The 19,201-nt window shown below is 42.6% G+C and overlaps 1 protein-coding gene across 1 annotated transcript; it reads left to right on the forward strand.

Annotated features, from left to right (window-relative positions):
• The first annotated feature begins 13,123 nt into the window (after positions 1-13,123).
• hpxb (hemopexin b) lies at positions 13,124-17,270 on the forward strand. The gene is made up of 10 exons (XM_018728397.2): positions 13,124-13,268; positions 13,748-13,770; positions 13,956-14,087; positions 14,305-14,462; positions 15,031-15,184; positions 15,428-15,640; positions 15,845-15,940; positions 16,068-16,198; positions 16,431-16,578; positions 16,783-17,270. The coding sequence occupies exons 1-10, from the start codon at positions 13,204-13,206 to the stop codon at positions 17,007-17,009; spliced, it is 1,347 nt and encodes a 448-aa protein (XP_018583913.2). The 5' UTR covers positions 13,124-13,203; the 3' UTR covers positions 17,010-17,270.
• Positions 17,271-19,201: the final 1,931 nt, after the last annotated feature.

Genomic DNA, 19,201 nt, shown 5'->3' on the forward strand with positions numbered 1-19,201 from the left:
CACAAAAAAGGAGCTTTGGACAGTACGCTTGCTTAGCCAGCAGTGGTACACTGACCATGAGATGCCTAGTGGAGGAGGTCCTGTTCTCAGTTTGCCTTTTTACAGAGAAAAAAAACATCACACCATCACAAGAGGTTCATTATAAAGCCCACTTTAAGCCGTAAAGAACAGCCATTAAACTTTACATATAATCACCGGCACACCGCCAGAGCAGATATAAAATATTTGTTTCAGTAAGCATGCAAGCTGCTGCATTTTATCAAAGCTGTAGGACATTTATTATGGGCAGGACACCAGTTTTAAGTTCTCCCAGTCTATCTAAACCCTTACCTTCCCTTTACCTGGGAATTTACCTGCCAAGTCAGTGCTGTTGACTGCTATAGGAGACAATATCTGCTCTGTATTTTAAGGGGAAGGTTCTACATGGACTCTCTCTACTAGAACTTTGGAGGAGCGCACTTGATGACCTGGGGTGACCCTTTGCCAGGCATGTACCAGAGCGTGTGCGACAAGGACACGACGGCGGAAAGCAGGCCCCGAGACTCACAGAGAACCCGACAAAAAAGCAGGCTTGCAAAACCCACAGATGGACAAGAGGCGTGGATGTGACAACTCTCACCTCCCCAAAAAGCCAGGTAGAGGAGTGCAGCATTGGAACTGGACTTGTAGAAGAAACTCAGAACTGTTGGTGATGAGCAGGACATGGACACAATTCTGATTTGAGTCGCATTGTTCATGACTTCTGACTTGGCCTTGGATTTTGTGAAATGGTGCAAGACCCAGTTCAGTAAATTTAAGTAATCATTATAATTATTCAACAATAAAATATTCTTTGATAAATGTAATAAAGTTTAAAAATGTTCAATTATTTTACAGGAGATCATCATACTATACCAGTGTTTTGTGCCATTTTATGTATTTCTAGTATTTTTATCACAATTTTACTTTCTTAAAATAGAATTTTTAGGCCATCCAGAGGAATCTTAACTAGCGGAGATACTGTTCCTAGCAAATTTTTTAGACACGCAGTCTGAAGCCGATTGTCCTGCGGCAAACTGGAGCCTAACCCGGCAACTGAAGGCGTAAGGCTGGAGGGGGAGGGGACACACCCAGGACCGGACGCCAGTCCATCACAAGGCACCCCAAGTAGGACTCAAACCCCAGACCCACCAAAGAGCACCACACCCCCCTTGCAGCAAAACGAAAGGAGAAAAAATGAAATGACACATTTTCCATATACCTTTTTTAGCTCCAGCATCAATTTCCTTAGTCAGACTGATGTACCTTAATCCGAACTCCAGCGCTAACTGTACTTCATCAGAGACGTAGAGCTCCACCATCAACTGACAACACGAAACAAATCGTCTCCAAGGAGCAGAATATTTTTATGGATAGGGGTTGTTAAATGATGAGTCAATCTCTTTGTGAAAATAAGAGCTCTCCTTTGTGCGTTCGTGTGTGTGTGTGTGTGTCTGTGTGTGTGTGTACACAGTGTGCCTCTACCTCCGCCTGTTTTCACACCTCTGCCAAGCGGGAGGCTCCACAGCTGCCTCGCTCCCCTGGGGGGCCCTGCACGCCCAGGCAGAGACCGTGTGAGATCCGCAAGCGCCCACTGGGCACCTCGGTGAGTTGGCATGGCGACACACGGAGCTGGAATCAGACACAGAGCAGCGCTGAGGGGGCAGATGGGTCCCCCCTCCCTCGGTCCCCGATGGGCACCGGGACCAGGACTTTTCCGCGTCACGGTCCCCCAGAGCCCGTCAGAACGTGGAGCCTCAGCCGAAACGTCGGACCTGCCAGCGATGAGGGCGGCGGAGGATGACACACAGCTGCGCCGCGGGTGCAATTCCTCTTCTCCTTCTTCGTGACAAACCCGGTGCACAGGAGCACGAGACTTTGCCTCCGTGTCTGTTGTGTGCATGCAGGTGTGAGGTGGGGCAAAATATCTCTCGCCGGTGATTGGACACCCCGTCCGAAGGCTGTAGATGCACGTGAGAAAATAGTGTCGTGAACTCATGTGCCTGAAAGCTTAATGCTTTACCGCGAGGAGCCAAACACAGCGTTTAGTAGCTCAGCCACAAATTTTAAATATATTTAGATAAACTAGCAACCATGAGTACACCCCCCAGGGAAAAGGTTCAACATCGTTTCGGTACATGTCACCGTATGGACGGGCCTACTTGTAATACAATATACGGACGCAAGATAACACACAAAGCTGGCAGATGCCCCCTGTCAATCACACAGAGTGTCTTTTGATAATGTCTTTAAGCGTCAAGGGTCACGAGGGCTGAGCACGTCCCACTCCTGGTTTCCGTTGCCATCTTCCAGGAGCCACTCCTCCACCTTGTGCGTTTGATCTACTCCTAACCTGTTGCTAGGTAACCCTGGGTCACAGCTGCAAGCTAAATCAAACCCTTTCTCCAAGTTATCAGCGAGATGGGCAGTAATTTATTAGTTTGATATAGCCGGCAAGAGCGGGATGAAAAAAGTTGACTGGTGTGCAGAAAAGCTGCTTGGAATTCACGCTCCGTTCCATTTACAGGCATCCTCGGTGGCTCATAGGAAATACGCGGCCGAAGACGGGTCCTGCTCAACGGCCGAACACACGGTGTCACATACAGACAAACTCCAGCATCTTTCCACACACCGTTGGGTGGGAATTTGTTTAAATACAGTTGAGTTGCAGTGGAAATCCCGATTCTGTGCTTTCAAGAGGGGAACGCAGGGCGGTTAAATAAAAGGTCTCATGTCATACAGATATCCTCCTGAGAGGACTAGGGTTCAGAGATGTTCTCTACGGCAAGGCTCTTTCTCGCAGTCGCACTGCTCCGTGTGTACGTGTCGCCACCTAGTGGTCAAGGTTCAGCAGCGCAGGTGCGCTCTGCACAAACCCGCGCACTTTTTCTGATACTTTATAAGACACTAAACCCACATTTAGGAAATGTGTTCATTATTTCTGTAAAAGGTTCCCCTAGAAACTGTTCACTGGAAACCCACGCAATGTTTCAAGTAAAAGATTTCTGTTTATATCCAAGGTTTAAGAATAATATGCTTTCAACACAGATAAATCTGTGTATTATTGACACATCATTCTCATTCGTTATGGTATCTGTGCAGTGAGCAGAATTATTTCGTGCGCTGCACTGCTCTTTGTTCCGTTTAAAATGGTTATATATTAATGTTTTTTACTCCGTTTATTCGAGAGTACAGTTATACTTATTATCTGTGTGGTTCTAAAAGTAGTAGCTAAATTAGAGACCTATGACACTGAAATCTCAGGCAAACAAAAAGCCTTATTTTTTCATATTATATTCTGAAACAATGCGGTTCAATGTATGGCAGGTCTATGGTTTTGTTAACGAACGAGTTCAAATACAGCTGAATAGTAATGATTATTTTGAATTTACTGATAAAATCAGACTAACTCTATCTATCTATCTATCTATCTATCTATCTATCTATCTATCTATCTATCTAACAGGGCCAGAGAGCGGCCTCCACAGCGTCGCTGAGGAACCGGGGGACAAGGACGGGACAAAGTCAGGGACGGGAACCAAAGCCACCCATCGTCGTCTCGCGCCAGTTGAGGGTGTGTGGCGTCTTGGCGGTGCCTTTGTAGCCCTTGAGTGAATGAGAGGCGCGCGGGGGTGCGGTTCGGTCCATCGCTTCTGTCCCGAAATGCGGCTTTTACAAACGTGCTGTTGTGTTGGCCTCATGGCCAAGCCAACGTGTTGCTTCATACACAGCATGTTCCTTCACCGTGCTGCAGTTGCTTCTCCCACCTCTAATGAGTTTTAACGAGGTGAAGCAAACGTTATAAAGCATTCTTCGGAAATAAATGTGTTTATTGTGTTAATATGTGTTTTATTCGGTTTTTTTTGTGCAGTTTGTTTCCCAGTAAAGAATTTATGCTTGACCACACCAGAAATTTGACTAAAAGTTCTAATTTGCACATGCATACACAGTATTAATACAGCTTACCTGCAACAGGCATATTTCTTAGGGGGCCTGTGTCTACTTAATGTGACTTTTGTCATTTTTAATGCTCCACTTATTACTATTATATTACTCAGTATGTACATCGTATAACAATTACAGTTTTCGTTGGATATACTAAATGGTTCATAAAAATTTCATCAGCAGAGCTCCTTACAAAACAATAAATAAATGAAAAGACACGACGCTAATCTCTGCTGCCATCTAGTGGTACGTTTCTGGGAACTACAGTATCAGTTACTTGTAGGTTTCCTTTGACTTTTTGGAATTACCTGCCAACTGTATCGAATCTTGTATTTCATCCACTTGGTCTGGATTATATTTTAATATAAAAGCTGTTGAGTACTAAACCAAAACTTAAATACAGATCAGATTCCTGGTTTGCAGCTCAGTCTGTCTTGCTTTCAAAGCTCTAAGAGGATGTACACTAAGTAAGGTTTGGACTTGTTGTCTATATCTTCAGGTAGAGAATGTGAGACTGGCTACAGGTAGAGCAGAGTGACAATGATGTCAGAGGAAACTCCTGGCCCTCAGGCCTCGTAGCCGTGATCAGGCGCAGTTGTTCCAGCTTCGTGGAGCCGGTTTTCATCCTGCTCATCAGCGCTGCTACCTGAAAGTGAGACCACACAGCAGGAACACATAAGGTTTAACATTTCCAACAGGCAATTCACACATTAAATTCCTTTAAATATGGATTACACCAAATGTCCTTTTCTAAAGGCACATTTGGTCTCCGTCTTTTCATGTAAAGCACTCATCGTATGTGAACGCGTATTGTGTGTGTCTGTGTCCATGTATCTGTGTTTTTGTGCCTCTTCTTCTGTAGGTCCCCGCACAGCAGCACTCTGAAACTCATACACACACCTGGACTTATAACTAAACTCCGTTGTCCCGCAAGCCCGAGAAGAAAGGGTGTGTGTGTCCATTTATTTAAAGTCAGGAGCAGTGGTTGAGGACCATGGAAAGAGGTCACTGTGACACTTGATACCAACATCAGCCAGTTACCAGTGCCGCTGACTCTCACTGCACACGCTCTGGCTTTGAGTTACCGTCTAGTTTTTCCACTAAGACAGGAATGTCATCACCACGTGACAGAGGCTGGCCGTTGTCATTAGCAGAGTCTGTTTCCTGTTAAGAAAACTACGTTATGGTCCTATATTTTCACTTAATGCAACTTTTTTTGTGCTTCTAAACTATGTCATTGAAAATTACACTAGTTTTCAATTACTTAAAACCATTAAACACAATTTAAAACCCAGCCCATCGTTTATATCATGTTGTATGAAATTATACTAATATACTGCGTTAATCAGTTATACAGTCGAGCTGGATCATTTTGTACAAAATTATGTTAATACCTTGATTTAATAAGTTATATAATGATTACTATGCATCTTCTGAAAATGATAGCATTGCCTAGTCTTTTTCTTTGAGAAATATGATGAAGTAAGATAGCATAACATTTATATATTATTGGTATTGTTATAAATAATTACTATTGAAGTTCTGCTGAGATTCTTCAAATTAAATAGAACCTAAACTAATGCACCAATAGATCAAATTTGATTAAATGAAAAGGAACAGGATGGAAAACTGTGCATGAATAGTGTCTAGTGGAGTTGGTTTGGCCGTATCCTAGCAACAGCAGGGACGCCAGCAAGCCGAGACAAGCCATCCGTGGATGGTAGCAGAGGGAAGAAAGTACAACGAGAGAGAGGGGATCAAAGGGAAGAGACCAAGTGTAAGGATAAGCGAAAGGAAGCGTGACAGAGCTCTGAGGTGGACGAGGTGTGAGGTGCTTGTGTACAGGTGAGACCTTTACAGAAAAGCTGAAATTAACATTACTGTGTTACTAGTAAAAAATGGGGGTACTGCAGCAGAACTATCCTGTAGCATAAATTATTTATGCAAGTTTTAGAATTTGAAGGTATCCATAAAAAGGCAGAAAACACGTTATAACATTTTTCCCACTTTAAAATATATTCCATCAGATATGATTCAGCTGTATGACTCAGCTCTAGTGAGACAATGTAGGCCAAATTTTAGTTACAATTCTTCAGCTGGCACAGAGTGTTTCTTTTTAATGTATCTTCTCTTGTCGTCAGATGATGGTAGGGCGGTTAAAGAGTACAAGCAAAAGAATCTCTTCATTTAAAATGTAGGGTGGTAATTTGAGATGGGTAGATGTACTAGAGTAAGGAAACAAGGTATTGTCTAACTGTTGCTGCAAGAGCCTGGCACATGTTCATCTATAGCTCTTTTAACTTGGTGAACGTGATCGAGCCACATTAAAAGGTGAAATTAAAAAAAGGCCTCACATACCACGAAAGGAGATTTAGAGGCGTTATTAGTTTAAATTAATGCAAAATGATTATGGGTGTTAAATACAGTGTAGAGTACGTTAACACATATGGGGAAGCTGGTAGTGTAGTGGTTAGAGTGGCTGCCACAAGTTTGAATCTAAACGAATAAAAGTACATTGGGATTGCCTTGAGATGTTATATTAACTTCCCTTGCACATTCTGGACCTAGTTAGGACTTTTGCCAGGGACTGACGTGTTGGAATGAAAAAAACTTTGGGAATTATCTGCCAGCAGAGTAAGAGTAATTTGTCACGGTGACATGAAACAATAAAAGACAATTGAGGGACAGTGAGACAAGTAACAGCTGGTATTCCAGAAGATGGTCTCCGGTATTTTACAGAGTATTCCCTGCTCTCTCATGTTTAGCACTACTAAGCATAAATATAAAATGTTCTGTGAAATGATGAACAAACCGGACACACACCGGAGAGCTTTTATTACAATAGACTACCCGGATGGAACTTAAAATAGAACTACTGCCATTCAAAGCGGCACCAATGCACTAACGTTGTAAATATCACATTTATCTTAATGTGGTCGACGTTGGCTTACAAATAACAATTTTATGACGCTGTGTATTTCGTATTTGAACCATCTTCAAAGTTGCTTTTGGTGACCTGGTTTGACTGGAAAGAAAACACTGGTAATAAAGTGAAGTGCAGATCATGGTAAATTATGCACAGTTAAAGCAGTGATGTTTTTTCTCTCTCTCTCTTTATTGCCTTCAGTTCTGTAAAACAACGTCTGAAGCTGACATCGGAAATCCGGAAGAACCCCTGTCTTTTCTATCGACATGTCTGTGGGGTCTCATGTGAGCAGTACAGCCCCCCACCAGGAACACACTCATCCCTCAGTTCCGGGGAGCACAGCAGAACATGCAGAAACCGAACTCCTTGAGGAACCTGAGCGGAAGCACTCCCCCGAGCCTTTGCCTAGCTGGGCCTCTGAGGCTTTCGGCAGGTTGACCCAAGGTGAGAGGGAGTTATGTCGTGTGAGAGAGCGCCAAGCCAGGGAGATAGAAGAGGTGAACCAGGGCCTTGAACGCACAATTCTGGGAGTGCAGACAGAAGAACGCCTCCTGCTGGAGAGGGTACAGCAGGACCACCGGGATGCCCAGCGGCACCTGGAGCAGCTGCAAAGGGAGAACGCAGCAGCAGCCCGAGTGAGCCAGTCCTTGGTAGACCAGCGGCTATACCGGCTTGCGCAATTGAAGAAGGATTTAAAGGAATGGTCTGGAGTTCACTGTGCATCTCACCAGAACCAGCTGCTGAAGTGTGTCTCTGAACTGCTCCAACCCTGGGAGATCACTCTTTCACTGAGGCGGGTCAGCTTCCGCCCAAGCTCTCAGCCCAAGCCTATATCTTTTGGCGATATACAAGTCCACCTTCATAACATCAGCATCCCCATCGGCACTTGTGGAACGCCAGGGCAGCAATGTGCCCTCCATCCTGATACTGCTCAGGAAGAAGACTCCATTAGCATGGCCAACACGCTAGGAAGAGGAGTGAGTCAAACAGAGGCCTCAGACCCATACAGCAGGAATGAATGTGTCGTCAGGGAGACTGTTCTTTCTCTTGGCACTGAAGAGGAGCCAAAAGAAGAAGTGATGGTGCCCTCTCCGAGGACACGGCAATGGCCACCCGTGCAGGCTTCCTTTAGTAAGGAGTCATCCAAGGAGGAAGATCTACATTTGTTGAATTCAGACTCGGGGGACTTTTACCAGCCTCTTCCGGCACCCTTTAGCCTGAGGATGTCGGATGTCGATAAGGCAGGAGATGTTACTGGTGAACATAGGCATCGAGTCCAAAAGAACCCGGTCATGGTTTCCGACCATGAAAGTTTCACCCCTCTAAAAGAAGACAGGTTAGAACATGACCGCTATAAACCTGTGGACCAGGAAGCGACAAGAGAAGACATGTTAAAATGCACCTGTAGTGTGTTACCAATCCCAAAGAACCAGGACCAAGAATTGGTGAGCAGTCAGAACTGCCTCTGTCTATCATCTAAAGACTACCCCTGCTCATGCCTGAACCTGTCCCCAAATGAACACTCTCTTAAATCGTACAGTGAAATGAGGAGATCTTCTTCTCCTACCGACAGCTTGGACTCTTGCTACACATTCATTGTTAGCTCTCCTCGTGATTATAGCTACTCTTTGAGTCCTGACCGTCGTATGTCCAAATCCACCGTGGACCTTTCTGGCAAGAACCGGCCTACGATCGACAGAGGAAAGGAGGTGCCTCAATGGGATCTAAGAACCAAGCAGAGTATTCCGAGGTCAACTCGAAAAAGGTCTGCAGCCAGCAGGATGCTTTCCACCCCAAGACACAAAAACGGGAACTGCCAGAGTCCATCACAGGGCGAAGACCCAATAGCAAGGTCGCTTTCCATGTCCTTCATAGAGTTGCCCTTCTCAAATGTGTCCAGAAAGGAGCAGATGGGAGAGGGAGACAGACAGTTTAGGGAAAAAGCAGAGTCTACCTCCTTTGGGGATGAAGGAGTCCCCAGTCCTCTTGACGTGGGGAGACTTGTTAGACAATTTGGGAAGCAGGGCTCCGGTCGATCTGATTTTACCCTACCCAGTGGATTGCATGCCACCCCACAGGGTCATTTGTTTGTGGTTGATTGTGGAAACGCTCGGGTGCAGGTGACTGACGCCCGGGGCAATATCGTCCAGCAGATGTCCTCTGGGGGTTTTGAGAGCTCCGGTCGTCGTTGTCGTAACTACTTTGACATCGCTGTGAGTGCAAAGGGTCTGATAGCACTGAGCTGTGCTGCCCAGAGGGCTCTTCTCATTTTCAACCGACATGGACGACAGCTACAGATGTTTGGAGGGACAGGAATGGGTGGCGTAGTCGAACTAGATGCACCCAGGGGAGTGGCTATCAATTACCTGGATGAATTTCTGGTGGCAGATGTTCGGCGTGGCAGTCTGACTGCCCTGAAGTTGGATGCAAAGACTGGCTCAAAGCTGGAGTGCACCACAGTGTCCAGTTTCCACAGGCCCTACCTGGTAGCAGCCTGTTTGACCACAAGGCTGGTGGCAGTATCGGAGAGGGGGAACGAGGTTGGTCGAGCGCCGTGCATCAAAGTGCTGGATCCTGACTACAGTGTTGTACGAATTTTGGGGGAATGCTTAAGTGTTGGACCTCTGCTCTCCCGTCCCTGGGGCATATGCATTGACAGAGATGGCGATATCCTGGTGGCCGACTGGGGCAAGGATCACCGCGTAGTTATTTATCCTGCTCAGGGTGTTGGCTGCCCCTTAGTGACCCAGGGCCTCAGCAGTCCCCGTGGTTTGACCTTGCTGCCCCAAGGACAGCTAGTGGTGTCAGACAGCATGCACCACTGCATCAAAATCTTCAAGTACAAATAAAGCGTGAGATAATGATACCCATGTTTTAAAATCTTTTCCCTGTATTACAAGCACATTGCGCTCTGTTTAATAACAAAGACCAGGATTTACATTTCTGCACGGCTGAAGCGATTGACTATTTACGCTCTGTGTTTTGCTAGAGGCAAAGTGTATGATTGCCAGGATAAGCCTATGCTAGTGGTTAAAGTAAAACTGAAGATGATTAGATTCAGACTTGTAGCTCTTAAAACTGTTCATCAAGGTAGTCATGAGACAAATTTGTAACCTATCCCACTTATGTATTGGTGTGCGTGTATAGTACTGTGCAAAAGTTTTAGGGATTTGCGGAAAAGCTGTAAAGTGAGAATGCTTCCAAAAATAATGCTCTTAATTAATAAACTTCCTACAAAGCTTAGTAACCATCCATTGTTAACAACCGTTTGGTGCGGCGGGCTTGGCTGGGTCCCGCTCTCTGGGGTGTCTGGGGTTCGAGTCCCGCTTGGGGTGCCTTGCAACAGACTGGCGTCCTGTCCTGGGTGTGTCCCCCTCCCCCTTCGGCCTTACGCCGTGTGTTGCTGGGTTAGGCTCCAGTTCGTCGTGACCCCACTCAGGACAAGCGGTCTCAGACTGCGTGTGTGTACTTTCTTTCTTTAACGACATACAAAACCCTTACTGTGACACTGTAACATTTAGCAAAAAGAATGCTTGGAAATCTAAAATATGCTCTTTTCTATTGACACTAATGCAGAATACATTAAATAACCATCTGAAACAAATATTCTTGTGAAACATCTAAGTGCCTAAGACTTTTGCACATTACTGTATATATATATATTTAGTGAAAAAAGAACTTAATTTTACTTTTTAAATGTTTAAACTGTTAACCATTCTGTAGTTTCCAGAATTTTTCCTTCCATTAGCAAGTGTTCTTCAAGGTTTTATTTTGATAGAAAAGACTGTTTTTCCATGTTTTAGTTTACACTCTGAACATACATAGAGTAAAGCAGGATTCTGAGATGCAGACTTTTCACCTTAGTGAATTTCTTTATGCTGAAGAAATACAATGAAGGAACTTATGCAACTGGGAAAGTCACTAAATAAATGAACACTTTCAATGTGAACAATTTCATGTGTGTATTATTTCTTGTGTATAACTTCTTAACAAAACTAAAGGTATAGAACCATATATTTACCCGACGCGTCTCTCCATAGTGACAAGCTACTTACAGCTATTTACTTACCTATATAAGTGGGCAGTTTTACTGGAGCAATTCAGGGTGCTACAACTGTAGGTAGGATTTGAACTTCTAACCTTTAGGGCCAAAGTGAAATAATATATTTCTGCCATCTGTGTATTGTCAGAAAGATGTATCCAGTCAGACTTACAGTGAGTGATAAGTCTTTGCTGAAACAGGTGAATTTATTAATTCATTTAAAACATCATAAAATCAGGAATATTAACTGTTTGAGGAGCCAGCGTACATTTGAGCATCTGTTAAATGTTTTATATCTTACCATTCCTAACATCCAGGTTAGTTTTGTTCGCTTTCTACAGCAGAGTTAAATTGAGGTTGACTGCAGGTATAATGTAGTGCATTTATCACCGTGCCATCTTGTTGAACGTGCTCGTTTGTTTTTACTGTTTACTGTATCATACATGTGTAAACGCACTTAAAGAAGAAGCGAAGTTACATAAAAATATCCCACATTTTCCGGGGATAACAGGTGGTAAAAATACAGTACATTATATTACTAGAGAATCATCAGGGCACGGCATAAATGTGGACTGAAAATGGAAATGATTTCATTGTGCCGACACGCCTACTGTACGGCAATCTGCATTTTTATTCCCTACTGCTTCTACAAAGTGATCACTCTTATGTCCTCTTTAACCTTTACTTGTTTTAAATAAGCATTAATTAATCTTAAAATACTTAAAAATACTACATTCCTTGAAACTCTAAGTAACGTAACTTCCCCATAAAGTCTCTGAAACCCTAAATGACTGCTCTCTCATGCACTAATGCAGTTGCACTTTAATTTGAAAAAAAAAAAAAAAGACTTAATTCAATTTTCTACATAACCCAAGGTTGTCAAAGATACCCTAAGGTTGTGCCTAAATCCAACATAAATTTTTTGGTCAGTTATGATTACATATCACTGTTCTGTATCTGAAACAAAACAAAATATTGTATGCTTTCTGTGAGTTGTGAGGATTAAGGATTAGAATTAATAAGAATAAAAAATGTGTCTACCTGAAAGTTAAATCTTGAACACTATGGAAATTTCACCCTATCTTTCCCCGAAACCATTTTATGCAACAGTGGATTTTTGCAATCTTTTTTGCGAAATTCGATTTTTGTACTTGGGTTTAAACTTTGAAAAGGCATGAACATCTGACCTCAGTTTTTCATCTTCCCCGTTCCTTTCCAGTCTTTCAGTCTATCTACCTATCAATAAAGGAACAAGGGTTTAAATAATATATTACTGGAACTGTACTGAGGGTTGTGGCTTAACCATAGACTGCAGTACCATTCTTTCACAATAATCCAACATGTGGTTTTTATTTGTCCAGTACTGTTGTTTACATTTTGTAAAAGTACACCAAAAAGAGTTAAATAGTAATAGTTCAAAGCAATATGCTCAATAATAAAACAACATAAAGCCTGGTATGGAAAACAAAAACTACTTCTAGTGTCAGGATTTGTTATTCAGTATTTGACATATTTCTGTTGCAGTGTGTTACTTTACACACACACACACACACAGGCTGAAGCTGCTTGACCCACGTAGGGTCGCAGCAAGCCAAAGCCTAACCTGGCAACACAGGGTACAAGGCTGGAAGGAGGGAGGGGACACACCCAGGACAGGATGCCAGTCCATCACAAGGCACTCCAAGCGGGACTTGAACCCCAGACCCACCGGAGAGCAGGCCCCGGCCAAACCTGCTGCGCCACCGCACCCCCTCCTGTGTTACTTTAATATTAAATAAATTCTCAGCGTATGCAGTTAGTAAATACAAATGAGAACACGTAAGTAATAAATACAACAATAGCTGAGGAGGGCAGCGCTAATGAGAGATCAACACTCATTGTAATGCTGAATCGTGAAGTCTTTTGCTTTATTATCTAGATTTACATATAAATATGATTCTAGCCATATGCCACATTCTAACAAAATATGAATTTAAATGTTAATTCGTTTGAGTTAATTAATCTAAAACAACACTGATGACATATAACAAGTGTGCAGAAAACTACCGCGAGTTTTGTTTGATTATCTTGGATCATTCTGGAAAACCCCGGTCTGCCTCCACAGGTCTGGAAAGTGTTGTCAGTGTGGGACATGCCCCACCCCATCCCAGAAGTCACCAGAAGGCTGCACATGGCCCTTCGCTATAAAGGGTCTGCCAGGCTCCGCTCAGGCCACCCCACTTGACTCTCTCCTCTGCGGAACTCACCGGCTGGACCTCAAGGGTCGCTCGTGATGAGGCTGCTCCCCAGGACCCTGTGCCTGTGCCTGGCTCTGGCTCTGAGCCACGCCGCTCCTTCGTGAGTGTTCACTCTCCTCCTTTTGCCAGTCCTTCCTACTTCTCTCTCCCTAGCCTCAGCTTCTTCTGTTCCAGTGAATCTCATTCCACATCTACCGTGTTGCCTTCTTCTGGATACTCCAGAACAGAATACACACCACCGTAATGCCCCATTGTCAAGCTCCATCGATTCTTCCGTGTTCTTTTGCAATTACTTTGGCATCGTGATTGATTATTGCGAAAGGCTTCATATCAGCTCTGTGGCAGTTTACACTTGTTGGCCCAGACTGGACAAAGGTCATGAGGCAGTGCAGGTCAGGGCCAGTAACACAAAACACATGAAGTCAATAGAAATTATCAAAGAGATGTCTCAGTATAGTCTCAGTATCTCAGTATAGTTTATATAAGTCAGATATGAACTCTCAATAACTTCCTTATCACATGTACCTAATGCAACTGCTTCTTTGTTAAAATGATATCATTCTCCTGATCTTTTCATAGGGTCCATGATGCAATGAAGGCTGGTGAGTGGATCAGCTACAGCACCTGAAAATATTTCCTAAGATTCACAAATGTCCTATGTTGTTCAGAGCCCTCTGCAATAAAAGTTATAGTTAGGAATTATACATACAATATTTATACATTATAATTTAGTATTTAGATTAAAGGCTGAATCATGGCTCACTGATTTCACCACTTGTTAATCCAGGTCATGAGGGGCACAGCCATCTGTCAAACACTGACAAGGGAGAACACCATGATGCCAAACATGACCGCTGTGCAGGGATTGAGTTTGATGCCATTGCCCCCGATGAGAAGGGAATATCCTTCTTCTTTAAGGGTATTTGAAAATTACATTTTAACATGCTCATTAATGTAATCACTTAAATGTTTCATTGTTACATATGATTACAAAATGTGTTTTCTATCTGTAATGGCTGTAGGAGAGCAGGTGTCTGCTGTGAGGTCTGATGGAAAAGATCATTCCTCAGTTTACTGTGTTGTTGGCGCATGGTCAGCTTTTAATTCACTCTGTGCTTTTGATGTATTTCTCCAAGGTGATCATGTCTGGAGAGGCTTCCGCGGGCCATCTTACCTTTTAAACAGCTCCTTCAAGATGGCTGATGATCATCACCACTTGGGACATGTGGATGCTGCCTTCCGCATGCACAATCAAGATGACCATACAGACCATGACCACATCTTCCTCTTCCTGGTACAGCTGTTTCCAAACCTCCTGTCTCAGTGTATAGTTTTGAAGCTCTTACTGTAAACTCTATGACTAAGCTCATACTGTCTTAGTCAAATCTCCAGATATATGAGATACAATTCTAAATGACACTTTCACTCACACACACATACACACACACACCCACACACTTTCTGAACCGCTTGTTCCATACGGGGTCGTGGGGAACCGGAGCCTACCCGGCAACACAGGGCGTAAGGCCGGAGGGGGAGGGGACACACCCAGGACGGGACGCCAGTCCGTCGCAAGGCACCCCAAACGGGACTCAAACCCCAGACCCACTGGAGAGCAGAACCCGGTCCAACCAACTGCGCCACTGCACCCCCATGACACTTTCATTGTTATAAAAATTAATTTTGGTCAAAAAAACAGTAATGATAACCTTTTCGAGATCTCATTTATGTGTGAGCTGTTAGGTGAGGTTCACTGATTGGTTACATACAGTTTCTCTCTTCCTTACTCTTCCTGCTTTAATTCTTAGTTTTCCTGAGGTTCGAATGCTGATAATTTTTTCCTGATCCTGCTTGCACACCAGGACGACAAGGTCTTCAGTTTCTATAACCACACCCTGGAGAAGGGCTTTCCAAAGGACATCCAGGAGGTGTTTCCAGGTGTACCAAGTCACCTGGATGCTGCCGTGGAGTGTCACAAGGGCGAGTGTGTCACTGACTCAGTCATCTTCTTCAAAGGTGAGTGCTCACATTGTGATGTGTAAAAACCAAGGGCCTCCTAACACAACATAATAAATAACATAATAAACATTAAAAACTTCAGATATAGTCAAATAAGGGAAATCTAAGCTTAAAATATGTATTTTTCATCTGTGTACATGAGACAGTCACTTCTGAAGAACTTCACACCAGCACTTGCTTGAGAAGAGACAGAGCATTGCAAGTAGGTTCAGTAAGCCATGAGTTTTCCTTTGCTCCTAGGTGATGACGTGTACCACTATGATATTAAAACCAAGACAGTGAAACAGAGGGAGTGGGTGCACCTTCCCAAGTGCACGTCTGCCTTCCGCTGGCTGGAGCGCTTCTACTGTTTCCATGGGACCCAGTTCACGAGGTTCCACCCTGTAACCGGAGAAGTTGTAGGAGATTATCCCAAGGACGCCCGCAACTACTTCATGTTGTGTCCTGGGTTTGGTAGGTGGACAAAGAATATGAAAGAACTGGGCTAAATTTAACCTTTATCAACCTTCTCTATCTATGTATCTGCATTTTTAGGTAGCAACAGTGAGCATGAAAATTTTAGAATTTTTCCCTGCAACACTACAGTGTTAAATGACATAAATCTCGTTATGGAATCAAAAACTCACTTGGATTCCTATTCCTGTTGCTGTGACTCAGGCCACGGACATAGAAACACTACAGTGAGAAACTGCACCCACAGGCACCTAGATGCTGCGACCTCAGACGATGCGGGCAAGGCCTACGCTTTCCGAGGTAAGATGTGCGCTCACAGAAATGCCACATGAAGTCCAGCAGGCCCGCATACCGAGCTGCAGCTAAATATGGAAAAAATGAGCGGTCGCAATAATACAATACAATTGTACACCATGGTTCATCTCAGAGAAATGGTTCATGCGGCTGGACAGCCATCGCGACGGGTGGCATGCCTTCCCCATCGTCAGCGCCTGGAAGGAAGTGCAAAGCAACGTGGATGCAGTCTTCTCTTTCAACCAACACCTCTACTTCATCAAGGTTGGATCGTTGAATGCATGCGTCATACAAGGATTATTTAGTAGTATTTTTGCTCATTATTAATACGGACTTCAGCATATACCTTAACATTTTTTTGATGCTAAAAAGCATAATCTATGGTCTATAACGACTTATTCATGGCTACTTCACCATAGTAACTGGCACATTTTGGGAACTGTAAGGGCTCAAAATGGCTTTTTATTGAAATTTGCTTATGTGCTCTTCCTTAAAGGGAGATCAAATCTACATCTACAAGTCAGGAGCGCACTACACACTCATTGAGGGATATCCCAAGTCTCTGAAGGAGGAGCTGGATATTGAAGGACCAGTAGATGCTGCCTTTGTATGTGAGGGGAAACAAACTGTTTACATCCTTCAAGGTAACAGCACTAAATCATTACCTGTCCCTAATACTCACTTGTGTCTGTATTGCGCACTGGTACATCTTGATCCACTCTGTCCGAATCAGGAGTTATCCGCACTGATCATGGTGAACATCCTTAAGCGCAAAGATTACTGTGTCAGTGAAAATGATATTCAATTAAAACTGTTTAAAAGTACTGTTTGTGTATTGCTTACTGCAGGGCAGAAGATGCTATTCATTGACCTCACCACCACCCCTAGACACTTGGAGAGGGAAGTTGTGTTGCCCATTCCTAAAGTGGATGCAGCCACATGTGACCCCGATGGTGTGAAGGTATATGTAGGATCTGAGTTCTACCATTATAAAAGCCCAGACATGTTGGCGATCTCACAGCTCCCTGATAAGCCACAGAAGATTCCCTTGCAGATGTTAGGCTGTGAACACTAGAACACTAGAGCCTTGCTGATGGATTAACTATGCTTATAGTTGGGTAAAACAGCTTTCAACTGTTCAGTTTTTGTATGTAGATGACAAGATGACACATTTTTACCCAGTTGATACTACAATTTCTTAACCCTCACTTTCTGATAGTATTCAAAACTGTGGCATCAGCGGGGCTATTATCACTCTTTGCATGTTACCTTTATGACATCATGGTATTTTTTTTGAAGAATGTTTTTTAATAAAAATGTATTCTGACTCATGTAACACCTCTATTTTTTTTCTCATGGCAAACCTGATGACGATGCAATAGATGAGAGCATTCTTGCATCCAGCTTGTTCATTTATGGCTAATTTAGAAGAAAAGTACATTTCAGAACAGCTGAAGGGACAGATGCAGATGTGAATCTTGAAGTACAGTCAAATTGTCTGATGTCACACTGTTTAAAGCAGTATACATCACATGGGTAGCTGCATATGGAACTGTTACTGAGTACAAAATTTTAAAACAGATATTAAAAATGACATTACATGAGTATCAGTGCACAGAATTGACAGGAAATACAAACATATTTGTTACAAATGATATAGTGTAAATTTATGGAGTAGAGAGAAGGTCCAAGGAGAAGTGAGTCAGAATGAGATGTGCTTTGGGACATGTCTTGAACACTTAGGGGAATTCAGGAGTTCTGAATGATAGAAGATCATTGAACCAGATTTATCATAATATCATAATTTTGTTTGTTTTGGTTTATAATCAAGTGTCATTAAGATTTCTTCATTTTTCTTTATTTCCTTTGGGCAAGAAAATAGAATATTTGTGTCTTGATTCATAATGTAGAAACAGCAGAAATGATGCTCCCTCAAAATATACAGCTTTTGCAAATTGTTCACTTGTGGGCCAGCTCATACTCTGTTTCAGACCCTGTGTTATTGCCTTTCAGTCATTCATTGCTATGCAAAAACAACAATTCTCCTGGATACCCTTGGTGTTGAAGCTGCGAAGACAGCACTGAGTACATTTCAGAATTCATTGGGATTTAGTATTATGGCACCCACTCACTCACACAAAATTTAGCTCTTAAATACCACAACATCTAGCAGGAAGCTCACAGAGCGTCTTCATCAATGATCCTGTCATATTCGAAATTGCAGACACTTGACAGACATATTGAAAACTTTTGACTTTCATAGAGTGGTCATAGCTTACAGAAAGTTTCCTGACCTTACTCACAGTCAATTCTTCTTCTATTTTTTAGAGAGATGTTTTTTAAGCACAACAAAGCACAGAAAATGAACCTAGGAGATCTTGATACAGGCCTATTATACTCATCCTACCTGTTTCATGTTTTTTCTTCATTAAAAAATATCCTTAATACCAGTGGTACTGTACAATTTCACATGAAAAACATATGCAAAGAGTTAATGTTGCTTAACATGGATATGCCGTCGGTGACATACAGTGTGTGCAAGGTGTTATTTAAACATAAATAAATAAATTATGCAATTTATGGAATGTTAATCAGTAGTCTAAACTGAAATGAATTATAATCATAACTAATTTCTTATACGGAGAAAAATTCTTATAGCGATAACCAGACATTGCTTCACTTTGTCATTTCCTTTAACATCAGGCCTGACGAAGAATTAAAATGCATGCATATATAACCATTCTGTATTTTATGAGCAATAATGTAAATGAGGAATAATTTCAGCATTTAATAAAACCATCCATTTGCAGGTTACTGTTTTTTACTGGACTGTAATTCTTTGAACTTGTTAAAAACAGAAGTTTTGAGTGACAGGGTTCAGAAGAAGAAATGCTAAGTTTAAAGTAACTAATCAAACAGCAATGTTTGACAAAGCAAGGGCATTTTGCAACCCTCACTCTTGTTCAGAATGCTGAGCACTCAAATATTTGTGACATTGTGGATGATGAGTACAGATATATTTGTTTTGTCTGTTAAGCATGCTGTGCTGATAGTTTAGCATTTTTTAAATTTCCCCTTAAATACATAGCCAATATTTTACATTCACTTTTGTTTGTCACAATAAATTCAGAAGTGTATAAAAGAATAAAATTTTTTTTAACTTTGATTAAATATTCTAAAATAGGCTTTTAGGTTTGCCAGTATACAGCAGATTATGCTCCACAAAAATTAAGAGTCACATTTTTGGGGATGAGATGCATAGATTCA

The sequence above is a fragment of the Scleropages formosus genome, chromosome 14 (assembly GCF_900964775.1).
Source record: "Scleropages formosus chromosome 14, fSclFor1.1, whole genome shotgun sequence".
NCBI classification, from domain to species: domain Eukaryota; kingdom Metazoa; phylum Chordata; class Actinopteri; order Osteoglossiformes; family Osteoglossidae; genus Scleropages; species Scleropages formosus.

Bases quoted from the DNA above. Each gene is read 5' to 3' on its own strand.
- hpxb (XM_018728397.2), top strand. From the start codon at position 13,204: ATGAGGCTGCTCCCCAGGACCCTGTGCCTGTGCCTGGCTCTGGCTCTG. The intron at 13,269-13,747 runs GTGAGTGTTCAC...ATCTTTTCATAG, and splicing joins CTGAGCCACGCCGCTCCTTC to GGTCCATGATGCAATGAAGG. The intron at 13,771-13,955 runs GTGAGTGGATCA...TTGTTAATCCAG, and splicing joins CCATGATGCAATGAAGGCTG to GTCATGAGGGGCACAGCCAT.